The sequence below is a fragment of the Leguminivora glycinivorella genome, chromosome Z (genome assembly GCF_023078275.1).
Source record: "Leguminivora glycinivorella isolate SPB_JAAS2020 chromosome Z, LegGlyc_1.1, whole genome shotgun sequence".
In the NCBI taxonomy this organism is placed as follows: domain Eukaryota; kingdom Metazoa; phylum Arthropoda; class Insecta; order Lepidoptera; family Tortricidae; genus Leguminivora; species Leguminivora glycinivorella.
This window is the reverse complement of record NC_062998.1, coordinates 15624380-15646799: the sequence shown is the minus strand read 5'-3', so window position 1 is coordinate 15646799 and position 22420 is coordinate 15624380. Positions and strand designations below refer to the sequence as shown.

The window sequence follows — 22420 nt, the reverse complement described above, 5'->3', positions numbered from 1 at the left end:
TACACGTAATCGTGAGCGTCAGAATGGCGGGTGTACATCAAGCAATCCTGGTATGGTATACGTCAAGAGTTAGTGCTAGCAATGTGCCAAATGTGCGACAAAATTCGAGCAATGTGCTCTTTGAACTCCAGAGATATTTAAGAAATTAATGACACCCGCCATTTTGACGTCAGGTTGGCGGGTGCACTTCCAGTTCTAGCTAATGGCTGCCTACTCAAGGGTGAAAGTACTGCCTAAGGTTAGTGCTCGCAATATGCTTCCACATGTATGAAACACACACTAATTCAGAGAGCCGTTGAAGAGTAATATGGGATTGAATAAATATATCTATAACGCCTACTGAAATAAAATAGCAATGTTAATTGCTTGCAATGCAGCATTAACATGCAGGCGCTTTTCACATAAAAGTGATACTTATAGATATATTTATTCAATCCCATATTACTCTTCAATGGCTCTCTGAATTAGTTTGTGTTTCATAGATGTGGAAGCACATTGCGAGCACTAACCTTAGGCAGTACTTTCACCCTTGAGTAGGCAGCCATTAGTTAGAACTGGAAGTGCACCCGCCAATCTGGCGCCAGAATGGCGGGTGTCATTAATTTCTTAAATATTCTGGAGTTCAAAGACTTGCTCGACGTTTGGCATTGCTAGCACTAACTCCTGACGTATACCACACCAGGATTGCTTGATGTACACCCGCCATTCTGACGCTCACACGTAATCTTGTTTCCTTGTGACATGATTCTTCGGAAGCTTAAGGAAAAAAATGTAGTTCAACCTGGTTACATGAATTACCAGGCGGGAAAGCACGGTCGCGTGATAAAGCATATGACATCAGGGGCCCATTTCTCGAAGCTACAAGTTACAATTTACAAGCGGTTGTCAATGGTTAATATGACAAGTTGGAAAGAGACTTCCGCTTGTAACTTGTAATTTTCAGTTTTGAGAAATGGGCCCCAAGCCGTCCTTTTCGGCCTAAAGGTTAAGTGAAACAATTTTACACTAATTTTCCTACATTTGATAGATAATCAGCATTGCCAGAGTATTTCTGCCAACCGCAATTTTTACCAGACGCTTGCAGATTACAGTAAAAAATTTTTTCTACTTGTCGACTGTAATCTGTCAATTAGGACACCACAGACTAAACTATAAGTGCTAACTTTTCAGTGTTGGATACCTACTCTATGGCAGTTCCGACTCAATTATAATAAGCTCATTATAATTGACTTTAGTTAACTGTAATAATTTCAAAAATAGAACTTCATACAATTTCTATACTAACTTGCGATACCTGGCAAATTTTCCTGCATCTGAAACACATTTTTTTTATCTGTCGCGTTATCGGCCAATCAGAGACGGTTATTACAAACAATTGGTTGCTAGGTAATTCGATGTTGATACAACGGTGAACGACTCTATTAACATTAATTTTAACTTGCATGAATGATGATATTTCCGTCCATTGATGATGAAGATGATGACTCATAGAAAAAGTATTGTATACAATAGTGATATAATTAAGCTTTTCACTCTCGTACCGTACTATTAGGCCACTCAGCAAGCTTCGTGGCCTAAACATGGTACTCGACTGAAAAGCTTTGTATTATATCACGATTGTATAAAATACTATTGTAGGCATCATGAGTGTATGATAAGGTAAGTATAGTATTTAACAGGTGGCGCGCTAAAAAAATTAGGTACGATTCTTAGTATGAAGATTGTTAATCCTATATAAACCATCCTTGGTTTAAACTAAAACCCTTATTTCTTGTGAAACTTGCATGACATTTCCAAGAACTTTGATTTTTTTTTTGGAAAATTTCTGCATCTTGCACATCAGGGGGCCGATTTTTGAATCTCGGCAATTCGATTTCGTGAAATTCGTTCAATAATATCTCCACTACTAGCGATTTAAATTCTAGTAACAGAATCGAAAACGAGTGGTCATTACCACTAGTTTTAAAATTACTAGCCGTTATTTTTCAAAAATAGCATTACGTCTTTTTCCACAGACTTTCGAACGGCGAATTCGTGCGTTCGAAATTCAAAAATCGATCCCCAGTTGTGTTTTGGATTACTATAACTTTCTAGATAAGTAGTCGGGGCCTGGAAAAGGGTTAAAGCATTTGGCAAGCTTGAATGCCGGGATTATATTGAAAGCATAATAGTGCAACCGTGTTGCGCATGCGCAGGAGATGTGCGCGCGGGCGTGCACGCGGGTGCAGCTGGCCGAGAACGCGGCGCGCCTCACCGCGCAGCTCGCCGACCAGCAGTGCAAGTGTTCCCAGCTCGACAGAAATTTAGCGGTACCTACTCACTTGTTTTTTTACTTAGTACATTTTAGATTAGATGCTATTTCATTTCGCCTCGCCTGCGTTTTGCAACAACATGCTGAGTCAGCCTTTTCCCTACTGCACACATTGCTGGACACACAAGTGTTTATGTGTATATGCTATGGACCAAGTGATAAATCGGGCATTATACATAATGCCCGGGCATTATGAATAATGCCCATTGTGAGTGGGCAGTTTGATAATACCTATTCAAATAATTAAATTGACCGGGCATTATACATAATGCCCATCCTCTGTTGGGCAAAGTAATAATAACACATGGGACAGCTGAATTTTGCCCGGGCATTGTACATAATGCCCATCCTATGTTGGGCAAAATGATAATATTTTTTTTTTATACTACGTCGGTGGCAAACAAGTATACGGTCCGCCTGATGTAAAGCGGTCACCGTAACCTATGGACGCCTGCAACTCAAACAGTGTCACATGCGCGTTGCCACCCCATTAGAAACTTGTACACTCCCTTTTGCTGTGTTAAGTACACAGCAAAAAGGAGTGTACAAGTTCCAAGGAGGGTTCGGGTTGCCGACGACTCAAAGGACAATAGACGGAACAAGTTAGTTCCGTAAGTCCTCCCGTCATCAGCACACCGCACCCTCGTTGAGCTCTGGCAGCCTTACTCACCGGCAGGAACACAACACTATGAGTAGGGTCTAGTGCTATTTGGCTGCGGTCTTCTGTAAGGCGGAGGTACTTCTCCAGTTGGGCTCTGCTCTAGATTCGAGCGAGACGATATCCGCTGTGCTGTGCCCTACCACACAAAGCGGAATATCATTCGCTATGCCCTACCTCCTACAACAACATAATAACATATTAAATAGCTGAATTTTGCCCGGGCATTGTACATAATGCCCATCCTATGTTGGGCAAAATGATAATATTTTTTTTTTTATACTACGTCGGTGGCAAACAAGTATACGGTCCGCCTGATGTAAAGCGGTCACCGTAACCTATGGACGCCTGCAACTCAAACAGTGTCACATGCGCGTTGCCACCCCATTAGAAACTTGTACACTCCCTTTTGCTGTGTTAAGTACACAGCAAAAAGGAGTGTACAAGTTCCAAGGAGGGTTCGGGTTGCCGACGACTCAAAGGACAATAGACGGAACAAGTTAGTTCCGTAAGTCCTCCCGTCATCAGCACACCGCACCCTCGTTGAGCTCTGGCAGCCTTACTCACCGGCAGGAACACAACGCTATGAGTAGGGTCTAGTGCTATTTGGCTGCGGTCTTCTGTAAGGCGGAGGTACTTCTCCAGTTGGGCTCTGCTCTAGATTCGAGCGAGACGATATCCGCTGTGCTATGCCCTACCACACAAAGCGGAATATCATTCGCTATGCCCTACCTCCTACAACAACATAATAACATATTAAATAGCTGAATTTTGCCCGGGCATTATACATAATGCCCATCCTATGTTGGGCAAAGTGATAATAACATATTGTATAGCTGAATTTTGCCCGGGCATTATACATAATGCCCATCCTCTGTTGGGCAAAGTAATAATAACATATCGAATAGCTAAATTTTGCCCGGGCATTATACATAATGCCCATCCTCTGTTGGGCAAAATAATAATACCTCACCGGATAGCTGAATTTTGCCCGGGCATTATACATAATGCCCATCCTCTTTTGGGTAAAGTAATAATAACACACCAAATAACTGAATTTGTCCCAAGAATAGACATTTTATTTAGTGAGACATAGATGATGTCGGGGGAGGGTGAGAGCCATAAGGCAGAGCTACCGGTAAGCGCTATCATAATAGTGTACTTTCACGAATAGCAAAGATGGTGAAACGCCTAGTTTGTTTCGTAGGTATGACCAAGTGTCCCTTTCTTGCTAGGAGAGGGATAAGATAGCACTTTAGTGTCAAAAACCAATTGTTAATAAACTTAGATGATGAACTAGCTCTGCAGAATGTGGGACAAACATTGTGCCGCGGTAGGCGGGGCGGGTTATAAAATTGTACCATTTGCAAATGGTGGTCAGTCGGCTTAGTCGAGTTCTGGTACTCTCGAAGCAGAAAAAGAGGGTTTGACTTATTACGGGCAGCTGCAGTATCATAATGCCCGGGCAGTGTGATAAAAAATGGCGTTCAGGCAACCTTGTTAAACTTATTATCAAATTACCCAACAATCTCGTAGCAGTATCATAATGTGATAAAAAATGGCGTTCAGGCAAACTTGTTAAACTTATTATCAAATTGCCCAAAAATCACGTAGCAGTATCATAATGCCCAGGCAATGTGATAAAAAATGGCGTTCCGGCAAACTTGTTAAACTTATTATCACATTGCCCAACAATCACGTAGCAGTATCATAATGCCCGGGCAATGTGATAAAAAATGGCGTTCAGGCAAACTTGTTAAACTTATTATCAATTTGCCCAATGGTCACGTAGTATTATCATAATGACCGGGCAATGTGATAAAAAATGGCGTCTAGCCAATGATTAATCACTTTGCCCAATATGTCTAGGCATTATTCATAATGCCCGGGCATTATACATAATGCCCTTATTAATCACTTGGTCCATAACATATATAATTTTCTTAGGATATTTTTGTGTATTTGTTTTTATTATTTGTTTCTTTTTTTTAAACTTACCATTTTGTCCTGTGTATGTGTGCTGTACTGAATAAATGTCTTTTTCTTTCTTCTTTCTATTTGATTGAGGATCCAAATAAGGTGACGGTAAGTGCGTTTTCACATTACATATATGAATCGATATCGGATGTAGGACGGAAGTCCAATATCCTAAATATAATAGGCGCCATCTTTGACATTTATTTGCCTTTGAAATGAAAACGGATCGGATAATGAATTTACTTGAATTAAAACTTCACATTTACGACACTTCATTGCGATTCTACCTAGTTTTGAGTAGGATGTGAAGTGCATGGATAATATAAACGTGACCGGCACGTTCTTGCGATTCCGTTTCGTACAAATCTTACCATTTTGGACCAACGATGTGGTCGATGTTTAGATTTTCTTAGAGTTGATCTGTCTATGAGAAACAAATATATCTAATTTATGGAGTAATACCAACATTCAAAGACAAACATTATATATAGAGCTGAACTCCACCGGATGTCCCTAAAACCAACGCCAAAACGACAGGAGGCGATAGGACATCTCATTAGTTATCACATTAAGCGAATTTGACCTTAATGCAAATGTCATGGTTTTCGAGATATTGGGTGTTTAATTTATAAAACGTAAAAAAAAGTAAAAGGGTGCCAATATCTCGAAAACCTCATACCATTTTCATCAAGTTCAAGTCCGCTTTATGTTAGCTAATGCGATGTCCTATCACCTCGTTTCGTTACGGCGTTGGTTTTAGGAACATCCGGTATATCACAGAAATAATTATGTTGTATGTTGTGTGACAGTGGAAAGAGGAGCACGAGCGCAGTAAGCAGCGCACGCTGGAGGACGAGGCGGAGGTGGCCAAGGTGCTGACGCACGAGGCGGAGTGCGCGCAGCGCGCCGAGCTGGAGGCGCTGCGCAAGCAGGTGGAGCAGGCCTCGCAGGACCTGCTGGAGGAGGACTCGCGCACGGCGGTGCTCAAGCACCGAGTACGTACATACATGGTGTGGGAGGTATACAGGACGAGGCAGAGGCGGCCAAGGTGCTGACGCACGAGGCGGAGTGCGCGCAGCGCGCCGAGCTGGAGGCGCTGCGCAAGCAGGTGGAGCAGGCCTCGCAGGACCTGCTGGAGGAGGACTCGCGCACGGCGGTGCTCAAGTACCGAGTACGTACATACATGGTGTGGGAGGTATACAGGACGAGGCAGAGGCGGCCAAGGTGCTGACGCACGAGGCGGAGTGCGCGCAGCGCGCCGAGCTGGAGGCGCTGCGCAAGCAGGTGGAGCAGGCCTCGCAGGACCTGCTGGAGGAGGACTCGCGCACGGCGGTGCTCAAGCACCGAGTACGTACATACATGGTGTGGGAGGTATACAGGACGAGGCAGAGGCAGCCAAGGTGCTGACGCACGAGGCGGAGTGCGCGCAGCGCGCCGAGCTGGAGGCGCTGCGCAAGCAGGTGGAGCAGGCCTCGCAGGATCTGCTGGAGGAGGACTCGCGCACGGCGGTGCTCAAGCATCGAGTACGTATCCGGTCTATGGCTGGTTTTACTGTCAGGCGGACCCGTCCGCTTTACTCTAAAACGCTCCCTGAACCAGGTGCTCACTCACTCGCTCACTGTCCAGTGCGGATCGCTTCACGCGGTCGGTCCGCGTGACACTAAAAGCAGCCTACGAGGTATATTATACTAGCTTTTGCCCGCGACTTCGAACGCTGCATTCTAACTTCCACCCCCGCTTTTAGAGAAATGGAGGGTTAGAAAGAGATAAAAAGTAGTCTATGTCACTCTCCAACCCTTCAACTACATATCTCCACTTAAAAAATCACGTCAATTAGTCACTCCATTTTGCCGTGAAAGACGGACAAACAGACACACACACACACACACACACACACACACTTTCCCATTTAATTAGTATATGGGTATTACATTACACACTGAAAAGTAGGTCATCCTGATCAACGTACTATGAGACGTACCCTGATATAGCGAAAAAAAAACTTCTCCCATACAAAAGTCAAGAATACACAACCAGTAAGTACAACCACGAATTGGTTTGGACGGAACAACCTTTTTTTAGTAATTATATAGGAATAATAAAATAATACTTGTACCAGGGCTGTCATAATAGCTGTCAAATTTGTGGTTTGTCTAGCTGGGACGCAGGACAATTGAACCTGCAATAACACATTACTATTCAAAGGCCGAAATAATATCCGACGCGATCTTATTTGTGGAGCCATAAGAACGTTTCACATATTCATGCGGCCCTAAAAACATCATCTGAACCATTACTCGAAAAGTAATATTAAAATTTCGGATTATCTACGATGAAATAAAACTGTATTATTGGCGTATAAAAGTGTTCAAGTAAATTAAATGTTTGGTTACGGATTAAATAATTTTATGCTGTACATATAGAGTACTTGGTACAGTTGTAAATATGATTAATGATTTGATATGAGTAGGTGTTATCTTATGATAAAATTATTCGCATCATGACAAGTGGACGGTGTTATGGAATAGCGAACTAAGCGCCAAAATCCGAAAAAAAAGTTATGAATGCAGTTCGGATATAAATGTGATAATCTATAGTATTGATTATTTCTTTGTTGAAAAATCATGCTTACAGCCTTATTTTAAGGGGTAGAATCAAGCGACACGTTAAAATTTGTATGGCCCTGTGTACTAAGTCGTTACGTAAAAACGAATTGAACGCCAAATTTACTTTTACAAATTATAATAAGCGTTAAAACCGAAATAAATTACACATATGAAAGAAAAAAGTGACCAAGTCCTCTGGTGCCTGAGGCTGGAATCGAACCAGCGTACTTTCCAATCGCGGGAAATGCCTCTATCCGCTCGGCCACCCAGGTCACAGCTGTCGAGGTCGAAATTATCTCTCATATGAGTAATCTATACAAGGACTCGTAGCGCCCTCTGTCCACCCCTAGGGCAGAACTTTAACTTGATTGACTTTTTGATTTAACTTGTGTTCATTAGAATATAATAAGCGTATATTCTAAATCGCAAAATCGAGTTAAACGCCATAAAGATGTTATTAATTCGTTTTGGTTTAAAGTTTTGATGATTTATAAACGCAATATCGATTTAACCGCCCTATTGGTGTCGTTTAATTCGTTGTTACATATTTGAAATTGCAGGATATTTCGCTTAATGAGAACTAAGTATCAAGAAGTTTTGTTATATCATAATATCTTATGTGTGTAATCCTGGCTAGTACTAATGAATTATTATTAGTTACAATGCCAATTTTGCCATATATATGCTGATTTTTTTGATATTTATTAAAAAAAGTTGATTGCAAATTGTTAGACGGATTAGTCCTAATCATTTTGAAGGAAAACATTGTTGTTAATTTATTTACAATAGCACTATTTACTCAAATATATGGAATTTTATTTTATTCCAGTATTCACTTTACCTCTAACAATTTGCATTAAAGAATCAAGCGACAAAATATGTCTCATAGTACGCTACGGCGAAATAAATTAACGTCATCGCAGTATTAGTTCAATAAAGAATCAAGCGGAAAAACGTTAATAACTTCGAAACTTGAATAGGTATGGTGTTATTTTTTTTATCAATTTAAATTATGAACACTTTTATAGGTTCAATGTCAAAATTAACTTTTTTGCTTCATAAATGAACTTACAACAACTGATTCAAATTTCAAATCTTTCTAGCTCATTTTCTCGATTTCAACTAACTGTCGCTTGATCACTTATTCCATAACACTGTCCAAGTAGCATAATGGCAAACTTTTTAAACAATAATGATGACGAATTATTTGTTACTCATGCATTTTTAGGGTTACGTAGCCAGGAGATGACTAAAATGGAACCTTTGTCGTGTTCTCATGAACGTCAATCTGTCTGTCCGTGTATCAGTCAATTTATTCGGACACTTAAATATATATGTATTTATAAACTAAATTTGGAGCTGTGATGTATTTTTACAAATAAAAAAACAAGTTAAACTTTTATTATACGATCGATTTTTAAGACCAAATATTTGTTAGATAAATTTTATCGTGAATAATAAGCCTATCGATTAAACTTTTTTTCACATCCCTCGCAACGCTTAAGATGACACATTATTTAGCAGTTGTGTGGCTCTTCTTTTTCCAGATCGAAGACTACATGCAAGAGAAAAATGAAATGATAGAAGACTTGGAAGCTTGCCAGACAAAGTGCGAAGGTCGTATGGGAGGATTAGTAAAAGACTTGAAGTGTAAGAGAGATAAGCTTATACAGTTAGAAGATGAGGTAATGCAATGCCTCTGCAAAGAGCCCGTCGAAAAAGCGGTGGAGGTAAAGCGAACGCCGTCGCTGGCCGCGATGTGCAAGTGCTCGCCAAGCGATACGATTGAGGTGATTATCAAATCTGTCGGCCTAGCCGAAGTGACAATCGTTGACGCTACGTGGAGATCAAAACGTAGTCTGGCTCTGTCGCACTCGCACCTAAAGGGAGACGAGCGATAAGGAGAGCTACGAAGCGTAAGCGATTGTGCCGTTTGTTAGGTACTGTGATCGGATCTTTCTGTAACATACAATTGCCGGAAATCACGACGCGTAGACTTTGATATGAATAATAACTTATAGTCGATATTATGTCCGCCCAGGATTTCAGCCCGCAAATTATAGCCTGACAAGATTTTATTGGGATTAAAGACTTTATTACTAAAAAGAACAAAAGTTCACTTACCGAGCTTAAGATATAAACAATTTTCTTAATATTTATAGTTTTATCCAGCTAGTCTTTGATACTTAATACACATTGTCACTGATATATTTTTTCAACTTTGCTTTAAACAATTTCAATGATTTGTTGTCTCTCACTTCAGTGGGTAAGCTATTGTACATCTGGACTCCCTCGAACATGATGGTTTTTTTACCGTAACCTGTTCTGTGCTTAATAAGTTTAATTTTGTCTGTATTTCTCAAACAATGCCTAAAATTTATTTTTGTTAATGTAATGTTATGTTCGTATGTATTTCATTTGATAGGATTTTTCTAATTAAGATACAGGTAGTGTAAGTGTAAAGTTGTTTTATATTAAATAGCTTGGTTCTATTGTACAGTGTTTCGGTATTCATGAGGTAGTCATATTTAAATAACGATTTGATAAGTTTATTTTGCGACCGTTGTAAAGTTATCAGATTGGTTTTAGCAGCACAACCCCATACTTCGACTAGATATTCTAAATTACATTTGACTAAAGAATTGTATACAGTCATCCGTACTTTGTGAGGGACACATCCAGAAATTCTTCGAAGCGCACCAGTTAAAGCCGTTAATTTAGATCTTACGTGTTCAATGTATATTTGACCCTGAAAGAGTGTCGCTACAAACCGCTTTCATATGGCAATTGGCAGGGTGCAAAGCGGGTGGAGGGGGTAGCTAAAACGATAACAGCGCACACTACGGCCAAAATTGACATCTTAGTCGCTGACTTACGCTGTCAAATCCATATTGCTGTAAACATTTTCACATCGTTTTTGAGATAAATTTAATATGGGCCTAGTAAAATTTGTTATGGTGAATTGTAATAACTCCAAGAAAAATATCGACAAAATTTTAGCTATTTCCAAGACCGTGGTGAAAACGAAACCACCGTTTAAGTGAATAGTTGCCGTAAGAAGAAAAGTGTCGTCCAACCTCTGAAGTTTTACTTAAAAGTGCGTAATCTTTTGATACAAGTATTGAATTGAATTTACGGTGAATTCATAGTGCACATTTTATTGGAGGTAGAAAAGCCGATGTGGAAGACAATCCCAGTTATGTTCCAAAATCATTTTATTTGTTTCCTTAAGTGTGCTCATGTGTACAAATTGAAACGGATTGACGTAAATATCGACGTTTCAATCGGACGAAGGAGCACGAGAACAATAAAAGCAGAAGTAGTCCATCCGCTGAAGGCTTATCACATTTTAAATAAAATTCCTGAGAACTTATTTCATCGCATTGATGATTACATATTTGATGTGATATCTGCTAAACCTCCAATATTTTAAAGTAAATGAAACAAGTTTTTGTGATGTATACTATAATTAAAAGTTATTATAGCTAATAGTTTGTTTTTATTTTACAATAAACCCTGTACCCTGTAAATGATATTTATAATACCTATAGTTAGCCTATGAAAATGACATAGCATAGCAGTGAACTGATCAACAATTTCAAAAACCAATGATTTATTTTATACTTTATTGCACATAGGTACAAATGGTGGAAAAAAGTCTTCAATCTATAGAAAATGCCCAGCTAGCACCAATTTCTTGTCTTTATTCATTGTCTTAGGTTGGAAAATGATTTCGTGAGCGATGGCACGAAACCCCGTTTTAGTCATTAGTTTGTTTATTTCTCACTGAAAACAACAATTTTAATGTTATTGGCGATAATGTTGTAATCACCATCGTCCAAAATTGTCTAATATAGTAAAATAACACAAGATTTCATTAATTTTTTCACAATTTTTACTTACTTCTCGCTTAACAGCGGCGACAATATTGTCCATAATGGTCACCTGTCACGTGGCGTGTCGTCGCGCACGGTCCCAATAATGTGCGGACGTCATATATAATGGGGACAGCGTATACTAGTTTCGCGTTAATATTTGTAGAAAATGAAAACCGGGTTTTAGAGATTCAAAGTTTATTAAGCAACGTTTAAATACTTGTTTCCCGCACAGCCTAAAATCCATGAATCTTGTGCCTTTATCGAAGTCGTCGATGTTTATTTTCCGTTACGTGGGAGCTTGTTTTATACTGGTGTCAATGATGTAACGGCCTCCTTATTTCTATAAATATTTTGCACAGCAGAGCTACAGACACCTTAAATAAGAAGAAAAAATATATTAAGCTAAATCGAAACCAAATAATCAGTACAGGAGAACCGCACTATAAATTGTCAGTACCGGACATGTCAACAACCGATTTCGGAACATTGTTATCAAAATACTGTGATATCCTTCATCCTTTTTTAGGGTTCCGTAGTCAACTAGGAACCCTTATAGTTTCGCCATGTCTGTCTATCCGTCCGTCCGTCCGTCCGTCCGCGGATAATCTCAGTAACCGTAAGCACTAGAAAGCTGAAATTTGGTACCAATATGTATATCAATCACGCCAACAAAGTGCAAAAATAAAAAATGGAAAAAAATGTTTTATTAGGGTACCCCCCCTACATGTAAAGTGGGGGCTGATATTTTTTTTCATTCCAACCCCAATGTGTGATATATTTTTGGATAGGTATTTAAAAATGAATACGAGTTTACTAAGATCGTTTTTTCATAATATTAATATTTTCGGAAATAATCGCCCCTAAAGGAAAAAAAGTTAGAGGGGGGTAACTTTTGAACCATATGTTTAAAAATATGAAAAAAATCACAAAAGTGGAACTTTATAAAGACTTTCTAGGAAAATTGTTTTGAACTTGATAGGTTCAGTAGTTTTTGAGAAAAATACGGAAAACTACGGAACCCTACACTGAGCGTGGCCCGACACGCTCTTGGCCGGTTTTTTGTTGTTAGTAATTTACACGTTAAGTATAATTATTTTCACTTTTTTAAATATTATTTTGGGCATATTTGCGATGAAACCGTTTGAAAATTTAAAATATCTACTTCTCGTTTACATCACAGACATTCAATGACTTTCGGCGACGGGTGTCAAATATTAATCCTGGCCAGTAATAGTACATTGTGCAACAAGGGAGGTAAGGGGGTCATTAAATACGAGTGTCCTGATATATTCACGACAGCCGCAGGCTGGAGTGAATATAGACACGAGTATTTAATATCCTTACCTCCTGAGTTACACACAATATATAAAAATACAAAAAAAAGTCATAAGGCAAAACCTTCAACGCAACAACGGCGCAAAGACCAGTAGTGTATCTTCATTTATATCAGATTATTCACATTAAATTATTTATTAAAATTAATTATTAACAATAAAAAATAATTAATTATTTTTGATAACAAACACTTTTTGAACGAAAAGAAACACGAAAATCCTGCATGTAAATTAAATTCAATGTTCAAAAAAGCATATAAATCATATAATTCAACTAAATTTTCACTTATTTATCATTCATTAATTAATTTTGATCTGTTGTACTCTCCGTTGCTAGGCAACGGTGGGCGCCTCGCGCTGGCACGCGGTCAAGCGCGAGTCGAGAACATATTGTCAGATTGTAAATTATAACGATTTATCTGAGTTAAATTTACGAAATAAATACAAAACACACTGAAATAATTCTAAAACATAAATAAATTGCATTTTTCATACCGTACAAAGAGGATCGAGTATTATAGAGAGTTACTGTCGAAGTAAAATGTGTAATCACAGTGCATAGACTGCCATCTCTTGACACAGGCTTAAAACTTTTGAACCTCAGTTTTGACAATTTGGCCCATATTATTAGCTTGATATGGTTTAAAATGTCAAATATTAATATAAGCGCCATCTAGCTGAGCGTACCCCAAAGGTGTAATGCCATCTAGGCCACCGTACCTTTTTCTGTATGGTACTGAGGTTCGTTTTTTTCATAGATTTTATCTGTCTATACGGAGTTATATATGTCTTTGATACCGTATAATATCTTTTGTAGCTTAATAGTCAAATTTTGGTTGTGCAACAAAAATCCTTGGCTGATTGAAACATCCTTTGCCTGAAGTATTGTACGGATTGTATTAATTTTTAAAACTAAATCCATTATTCCCTTGGGAATAAAATAGTACATTATGCTTCAGTACACGTAGACGCAATGAGACCTTTAAACAGCAAATGTGATGAAAAAGAAATTAGTTCAGCTGAAAATCCGCAACGTGGCGAGGGTCAAATAAAAACTTGTCAGGCTATAAATACGCCCGCCCGCAATACTCGTTCGAGGCACGCAATTATTCCTTTTATCCTTTATTTTTGAGCATTCCGCAGTGAACGACGACTCCGATGGGGCATCGTCGTCGTTGACTGTCAGCACCGCCGTTGGGTCCATAATCCTACCTACTACACCACTTTCTTAACATGTTGTAATAGGTAGTAAAATTTTCAGTGATAAAAAAAGTAGGTAGTTATGTTAATAATTTCATTTAGTGATAATTTCATTGTCACTTAGCTTGAAATTTGGGTAAATTCAGTCTTGCAATTATTATTTCAGGGGACGTGTTCTTGTTCGTCAATACGAAGTCGGCTTCTCTCGTCACTGTTGAAAGATTTGTTTAATGGACTAAAATCAGAAATGGAGAATATTGGCTCACAAATGCCTTGTCATCTCTTAAAATGTCTTGAAGATAAGCATAATTGGGACCAAACTACTGATGTCAAGCAAAACGTTCGTGCTTATTATTCCGGACTTCTACTCAAAGAACTTGACATCGCTATAGCTACAGTTATTGAAAAGTGCCATGCACAGGTAACGTAATTATAATTTTGTACTCATTGGTATATAGTTAGTTCGTTAATGTTAGGTAGCGTACTGTCATAAAAATAAAAACTTGACTTGATGGTATTGAATTACTGCAGTGGGTGGGTGAATGTTGCGCTGACATGAAAAAACCAGCAGTTTCACGAGACTCCAAGCACAGCATGCGGTGGCAAGAGCATGATCTCGAGATGAAGGCGCAGAAACTGGCAAATGAACTAGCCGAAAAGATGTTCCGAGAGAAAGCGAAAGAGCTAGCCAAGCTAGCCCAAGAAGAGCTAAAAACTAGTCGTCCTCCATGCGAATGCGATCTCAACGATAAAGCACAGTATTCAGGTTACTATTTAAAATACTATTTAATAAATTCGATGCCAGATTTCTTGTTGAGTTTTGTTTTTCTAGCGCATGAGCATATATCATGTTGTATTATTATTTTTCGTCCACAGCTATATACCAGTGCCTGGTTCCACCATATTCAAATTCAAACTTTAATGGGATGAAGAATGGGACATTGGCTGGCGCTCCTACCCAAGCTCAGCGTAAGAATAATCCTATACCACAAATGGCGCAGATCAGGTCTCCGAAAAAAGTAAGTACAAAAAGAATTTTAAATTTTGTAATTACCACTTCCTTCTATTCGCATTTGTATCGTACTTAATACTTATATTATTTCTGTAAAAGTCGTCGAAAAGGATTTTTAATTTTTTGAAAATAATGGTGCTTTCCTCTTAGTCAAATCAGCTTCTTTTTAAGAACTGTCAAAACGACTTGCTAATATGGAATTAATATGAAATCGAATTGAGTGACGTCACGGTCAACTGATTTACTTTATATATTTCTATCTGATTTATAAAATATAAATTGGAGTTAAAAATAACTAATGTCCCTGTTTTTCTTATAATTATCTGATGCTTTATTTCGTGCATGGTATAAAATATTTTATTTTAAGTACAGTCAAGTTGCCTATTGTTGACTATCAAACAATACCTACAATGTTCACCATCTATTCGCATTTGTATCGTACTTAATACTTATATTATTTCTTGAAAAGTCGTCGAAAAGTTTTTTAAATTTTTCGAAACTAATGGTGAACATTATAGGTATTGTTTGATAGTCTCTTTGTATTAGATGTATTACAAGTTTTACAAGTTTCGTAGTCCTTAGGCTACCATCTTGAATGTTGACGTATAAATCGTTCTGTCAGTGATTGCACTTACATTATTGAACTTGTGGTTTTGATTAAATATAAATTTTCTCAAACTTGAAATGAAATATTGTCTATCTTGAAATGGAATCTGACGTAATTTACTTATAGGTACCTACTAACTCCCGGTGACATACCTATTGATAATGTGCAACCTTTAAGATGGTATTAACAAACGTATAGAGTAGCCATATTGTTTCGGTTAGTTTTATTTTTGTGTTATCGGGTACGCAGATAAAACCAAATATACCTATTGTCCCGGATTTGTAAGAACCTTTTTTTGACACATGACATCGTCCACAAAACTTAAACTCGCGCAACCTAATGAAATTTTAAATAAAATCTTGTAATAATATTAAAAAAAATCAAGTACTTAAAAACAATATTTCGCTTACTTTAAACATAATCTAACACGATACATTTTTGCGGATCTTCGTTAGTGAGTCTTTTACGATATTAATTTATCACACAGCATTTACTTATCATGTCATTTATCGTTCATTTTTATTTTCAAACTAGTGCTGTAGTAGAGTCTATCATTTCGATTCACATGACATTTCCATCAGTTGATACAAATCGAATATTTTATTATAATATAGATACTTTAAAGAAGTTATATTTACAATAAAATTAAATAAGATGAAAACAACGAACAAACCAGACGCTAGATGTGGCCCCTAAGCTAAGAAGTTTAGCCTCATTACGAACATAGACAAAAAATTACCAGTCATAACAATGAAAACATAATTATTGAAGTTGTAGGGCGAAGGTGTATCGTCCCATAGAAAATTTGAATTTCGCTGCTTATTTCAGTGAGAAGATTTCAGAAATCAGTGCTTTGTTAATTTTAGTTTTTATATAACCGTTTCTAGTTTACAATTTTAATTATATTTTCAATTACATACCATCATACAATCGATTCAAACAATTCGTAAATAATCGCTAGATTTTGCAAACGATTCGTCTTAGCCACATCTCTACAAATTTCAATAGAAATGTGTCAAAAAGAGGTTCTTAAAAATCCGGGACAATACGTTGTAATATATCGACACTGCAAATATCGTGAGTGACATTTTGTCGTAAGTACAATAAATATTGCATAGAAGTTGTTTTTTTGAAATCCTGATCGGATGACAGCTCTTATTAATATTAAAATTATGATATGAAAGCAGTTTGTCGTAACTTCCAGTGGCCTATTTATAATAATGAGTCATTAATAACAATAGGCTAGGTTCCTACTAGTCAAATCAGCTTCTTTTTAAGAACTGTTAAAACGATTTGCTAATGGAATTACTATGAAATACTGAGGAGTGACGTCACGGTCAATTCATTTACTTTATATCTTTCTCTTTGACTTATAAAATAGAAATTATATTTAAGCATAATCACTGTCCATATTTTTCTTCTAATTATGTGGTGCTTTATTTCGTGCACTGCATAAAATATTTTATTTTAATGATAGGAAACTAGCCTATTGTCGCCCGACAGTGACACTTCGCCGTTCATTCATGGAACAAGGAAATATTGACGCTGGGTAATAATGTTACTTATGAATCCAGAAATAGGCACAGAATTGTCAGTGTCAAGTGTAGATGTCACTATGGTGAAATAGCCCACTGAGGTTTAAAATATTAATGTAAGTAGTAATCGTCGAATATCGATTTTTTTACGGTGTCTCATGGTATTGGACACAAGGGCGTACGTACGTATAAATATACGTTGCATATGAAATTGTGTTTTTCAGGACTCGCATGTTGCGGCGCTATCAAAAAATCCAACAGACAAATTCGGAAGAAAAGATCTTGATAATCGAAGGCCAGTATCGATATTGAAAAATAAAAGCAATACTTCTAAACTTGCTACACCTCGAAGACCCATCAACAACACTGGAAAGAATCTTAAATCCTATACGAGCAAAGCTAATCCACATGTAGAAGCTGTAAACGGTCCTAACAAATTTTTTAGAGAGCCCCATCAATATGCAGTTAACATGTGCTTATACGATAATAAAACCGAACCTAGTCCTAATAAACCTCCAAAAAACTTAAATATGGAATCGGAACTGACTTACAGTCATGAAAGTGTTACAAATTTAATGAATTTCAGGAAGGATAGTTTTCAAGAGAGTGACAGGACTGCTTCCTCTCCGTGTAATGAAAAATGCCCTTGCTTACACAAAACACCGTCAAATACGTCTATTAATAGGCTAGTCAGTGTTTTAACGAAATGGAAAGATAATTTAGTTGAATCACAAGATTGTACGATCCAAGAAGTAATTAACACAGATTCTTTGTTTAAAATTACTCATTCTAGTATTATAAATATTCTACAAGATATCAGTAACAAACCTGACCGAACTGATTGTAAAAACAGTAAAACCACTTTTGAAGAATGTGCAGAAACACGACAACACTACAATAAACTTAATTCACTAAAAGAGAGTAAAAAAACTCTTGATGAAGAAGTTGAGTTTCCTAAAATATTTTTACCTAACCAGGTGCCATTAAATCAGCCAAAATTGCTTGCTATAAATTCAAATGATCATTTGCATCATTGCGATGATAATGTAAAAACCATCAAGTCAAACACTAATCGTCCATTACACATCATGCCTTCTGTCAAATCTGCACCTGTTAAAAGAGATTTCGATACAACTTCGATTGAAAACTTCCATAAAATAAAAAACAAATTAATTCTTGACTGTACTGGAATCGTTACTTCAATCAACAAAAATGAAAATATGGAAACAAAGTTACCTGTAACATCTATTGTGGAACGTTCTGCAGTAGCGCGACAAAGTGGGGAGAAATGTATTCAATGTTTAGGAGCTACACTTGCAAATACAATACCCGAACGTTCGTTGGTTAAAAACGAAAATAATGTAATAAACTGCGAACAAACAAACACAAGTAATTTAGGTACATTAAACAATCAAAAACTAACCAAAGAAATTGGCGATGTCGCTAAGTTTCCTTCCGGTAATAAGTGCCAAAATTACATTCAATTTTTAGGCGTTGCATTAGACAAAGCAAAACTAAATATTTTACTGAAGCAAAATGTAAAAAAGACAAGAAACCATAGAAGTAAAAGAAACCATCGAGGAATGTTTTTGGAGGATAAACGAGGAAACAATCATAATAAATCTGACGAGAAACTTGTTAAGTTTGGTACTAACAGAGATATACGTAAAACTAAATATGCTATTAATCGAATTAAAGCACTGAATGTGTTACACGTTCACAATCAGTGCGTCTATCCACGAAAACAGATCAAGACTTTGCATCAAGATAAGTCCGTAGAAATTCAATATAGTGGCAATAATGTCTTTAATCTTGATGAACCTTGCATATGTTGTCCGTTAACTAAATCAGACAATTCAAATGACTTGGAAGTAAATGCTTTTCAGTTGTTGGAAGAACATTTAAAAAGCAAATTAGATGAATTTAAGCGTTCAGCTTGTAAATCTTCTTGCATACCTATGGCTGATCAAAAAACTATGTTGGGTGATACTATACTGAAAGTTAAAAAACTTATTCTAGAAAGTGCGAACAATTTGTCTTGTAAATGTGGAAGAAATAACCGTCACAGCGGCGGGAGCTGGAACAGAGCATATGGTTTATTACATGAATATTTAAAAACTAAAATAGAACATGTTAAATGTATCTGTAGTTCGGTGGAATATAGACGAGATGAAAATTTGGTGAAACGTGTCCTAAGTGAAATAAGTTGCTTAATTGAAAATGATTTACAACGACTCAAAAATGTATGCAAGTGTAATGACACGTCTTTAGACACCACCAGTAAACGGGATTCGCATATATCGCATGAATCTCAATATAACGCTATTGATTTAAAAAAACAGGATATAATCTCGAATGCCATTGACCAAAGAAATGTGCCTATATCCGTAATTGAATCCAATTTAGTTCATTACACAAACGGTTCGATTCCGCACAATAAATCAGCTCAAGTATTGCTTCGTCATTCAGTTGAAACCAAGTCATGCGATGCATTAAAAATATATAGTGGGTATTCTGAAGTACAAACATTAGACTTAACTGAGCTTGTTATAGATAATTACATTAAAAGTGAATGTGATGATTTCAAGCCTAGCTCCAACCAACAAGATAATGATGACTATGATTTCCATCCTGATAGGCTAAATAATGAACATACTAAAGAAATGACACCTTTTCAAAAAAGAGACATCACATTGTTACCTATAGTGATGTCATCAAGTAACATGATTATTAAAAACGATTCCAAGGCAAATGTTGTCTCAAACGACCAATTTGGGGATGATAAAAATATTCACGTTGTGAACAACGACAACAAAATTGACGAACCATTTTTGGCAAACATTGGATGTACAATAGATTGTTCCTGTGACCATAACTTAGGTTGTGTCTGCACAAAATCAAGAGTTCCATTAAACACTGAGTGGTTAAGAACAAATGATATATTTAAAACATTTACACAAAAACAAAGTGTAGTCGAAAATGTTTCTTACATACTCAAGAACTTTCCTAATAAAATATCTTTAGAAGTCAATTCAATAGAACAACATTCAGAAAATATTCACGTGATAGACAAAATGCAAATAAATAATATAAATCAAAAGGAATCTAATGACAATATAAATATTTATTACGGTCAGTATAAACCAGAAGTATACGTAGTTGACGACAAATACAAAACAGTAATGACACAAGAAAGCAAAACAGAGGTGTGCGAATTTGGAGTTAACGCTAGTGAAGAAGAGCATATTTACTTAAAACAATCCAATCCTATGATAGATGTAGTTCACGATACTGTTAACACTTTTACAGATGACTGCTCCCTTCAAAATGGTTCTAGGCCTAAATCAAAACACCATAGCATACTCAAACGAAAGTTATTTAAAGATGCTCCAATGTCTTTTAGCAATAGTGACACTGCACTGATATCTGATGTTGTTTCGCAAAAATCAGAGTCATTATCAACTGACTGTGATTGCGCAATGGTTCCTATTTGTCACGTGAAAATGCTTGTGGAAAATATTGGGAATAAGTTGGTAAAAGCTGAGTGTACTTGTGATTCGTTAAAATCAGTTTGTCCAATACATTCTTAAAATCTGTTACTTAGTATTAAATATTGAAATGTTGTATATTTGGTAACAAGTAAAGTTATAATATACTATCCGCCTAATTATTTAACCACAAAACTTCAAGTTAACCAAAAAATCTGATAAAAAAAAATTGCCTCATTATGACATTTATGACAATGACGCGTGACGCTCCTGTAACCGGTCAGACATAACTTGGCATACTATTACTACAAAACCTATAAAAATCGAAAACCGATAATCGATATGAAAATAGAGTACCTATACAGCTCGGGAATTAAATGCCCCATCTCTACTTCTATCTGTGGTGCTTTATGCCCTACTTGTATATTATAATTATATGTTAATGTCACGTAGCGACACCTAGTGAGTATCAGTGTTACTAACGTGGTATGTAATTTTGTACTTTTATGATTTTATATGTTCTAGTTAAATTAATAAAATTACATTCCTATACTTTCAGTCTATTTTATAGTTTCAGCATAAAGGTTTTGTTCATCTAGTTTATTCAGGACTTTTTTGCTAGTTACCTCTATGGTGGGGAATTTGAATTTGGATAGAGAAAGAACAAATGAATGGGAGATGGAAAATTCTGGACGTGAAGAAAAGGCGCTTTCTTACTAAATATGTGCAGAAATTAATTTTATAAGATAATAATGATGTTTATTGGCATATGCATCTCGAGGAAGTTTATAGATGCATAATAAGGAAAAGTTTTAATTTGGTGTTTTGGAAATGCATAGTTCCAACATCGAGGACAGGAGCAATAGGTCCTCAGACTACCGGGACTACAGCTGTTGCTGATATGCGTTGGCGTTTCGGTGGTTGTGCCGAGACCTAATAATTTCAATGCTGGTCTGCTGAAGTATTTTCCGGTAAGTCTTACCGTAGTTCAATCTTAGAAGAAGCAGGGAAATTCTTTAGCTTATAAACGTGGTTCTTATTATTCTATTTCTATTGTAGGGGAGGAGAATGTTCATACTTCACTAATGAATCCGGAGCCAGGAACGGAGTGTTTCTTCGGGGACTTCAGCGATAGCAGGTACCTATTGTGTTGGTTTTTGGTTTTTCCTTTTGGTTTGTTTCGTTTTACAGTTAAAATCTTAATTTAAAACCTTTCTATTCAAAAGTTAATAACCAAAAAAGGAATACTTGAAAGCCTAACTCATGATTGCAACATTTGCCAGATCCAGTTTTAGTTTCAGTTCTAGGTATAGCATTAAGAGTCACACATTTACTGAGTAATAATTTTTGTTTACAACAATTTGTTTGGTGGTGGTTTTGATCTATATATTAGGTTTATCTTTAAATTAGTTTGATCTATGGATGATGTTACACATAGGATCTGTGTTTTTCCTAGGTTTTATGATCGAACTGAACTTCATGTAAATAACAGTTTAACGAACCAAATCTTGCTCTACCAAGTTACTGAGTTAGATTTTATTTAGGGTGTACATAATAAAGAATTTTGTATAAAATACTGGTGTTTCTTTATTCTTTCCCGAACCCTAGGTATTATGTCAACAGCCGGGCATATCTCTTAGATAGGTCGGTGACATTAATTCTCATTTCACTCTAAATACAAATGGGCCATGCAGGATATTTGCGTTTGCCAGAGGGTGGGGAGGCAGCACACTATGATGCAAAGACCGATAAGGAAGGCGTCACGGCGATAAGTAATCTAATTAATAAACGATATATGGTTCATATCTTTTGAT

At 36.9% G+C, this 22420-nt stretch overlaps 1 protein-coding gene across 1 annotated transcript; it reads left to right on the top strand.

The window, feature by feature from the left end:
• The first annotated feature begins 23 nt into the window (after positions 1-23).
• On the top strand, positions 24-22343 carry LOC125241723. Its single transcript, XM_048150331.1, has 13 exons — positions 24-50; positions 2196-2309; positions 5756-5941; positions 5974-6117; positions 6150-6293; positions 6326-6469; positions 9100-9342; positions 14496-14730; positions 14841-14983; positions 17343-17681; positions 18096-20664; positions 21666-21744; positions 22301-22343. Exons 1-13 carry the CDS (start codon positions 24-26, stop codon positions 22341-22343), a joined length of 4410 nt encoding a protein of 1469 aa, XP_048006288.1.
• The last annotated feature ends 77 nt before the right edge of the window (positions 22344-22420 follow it).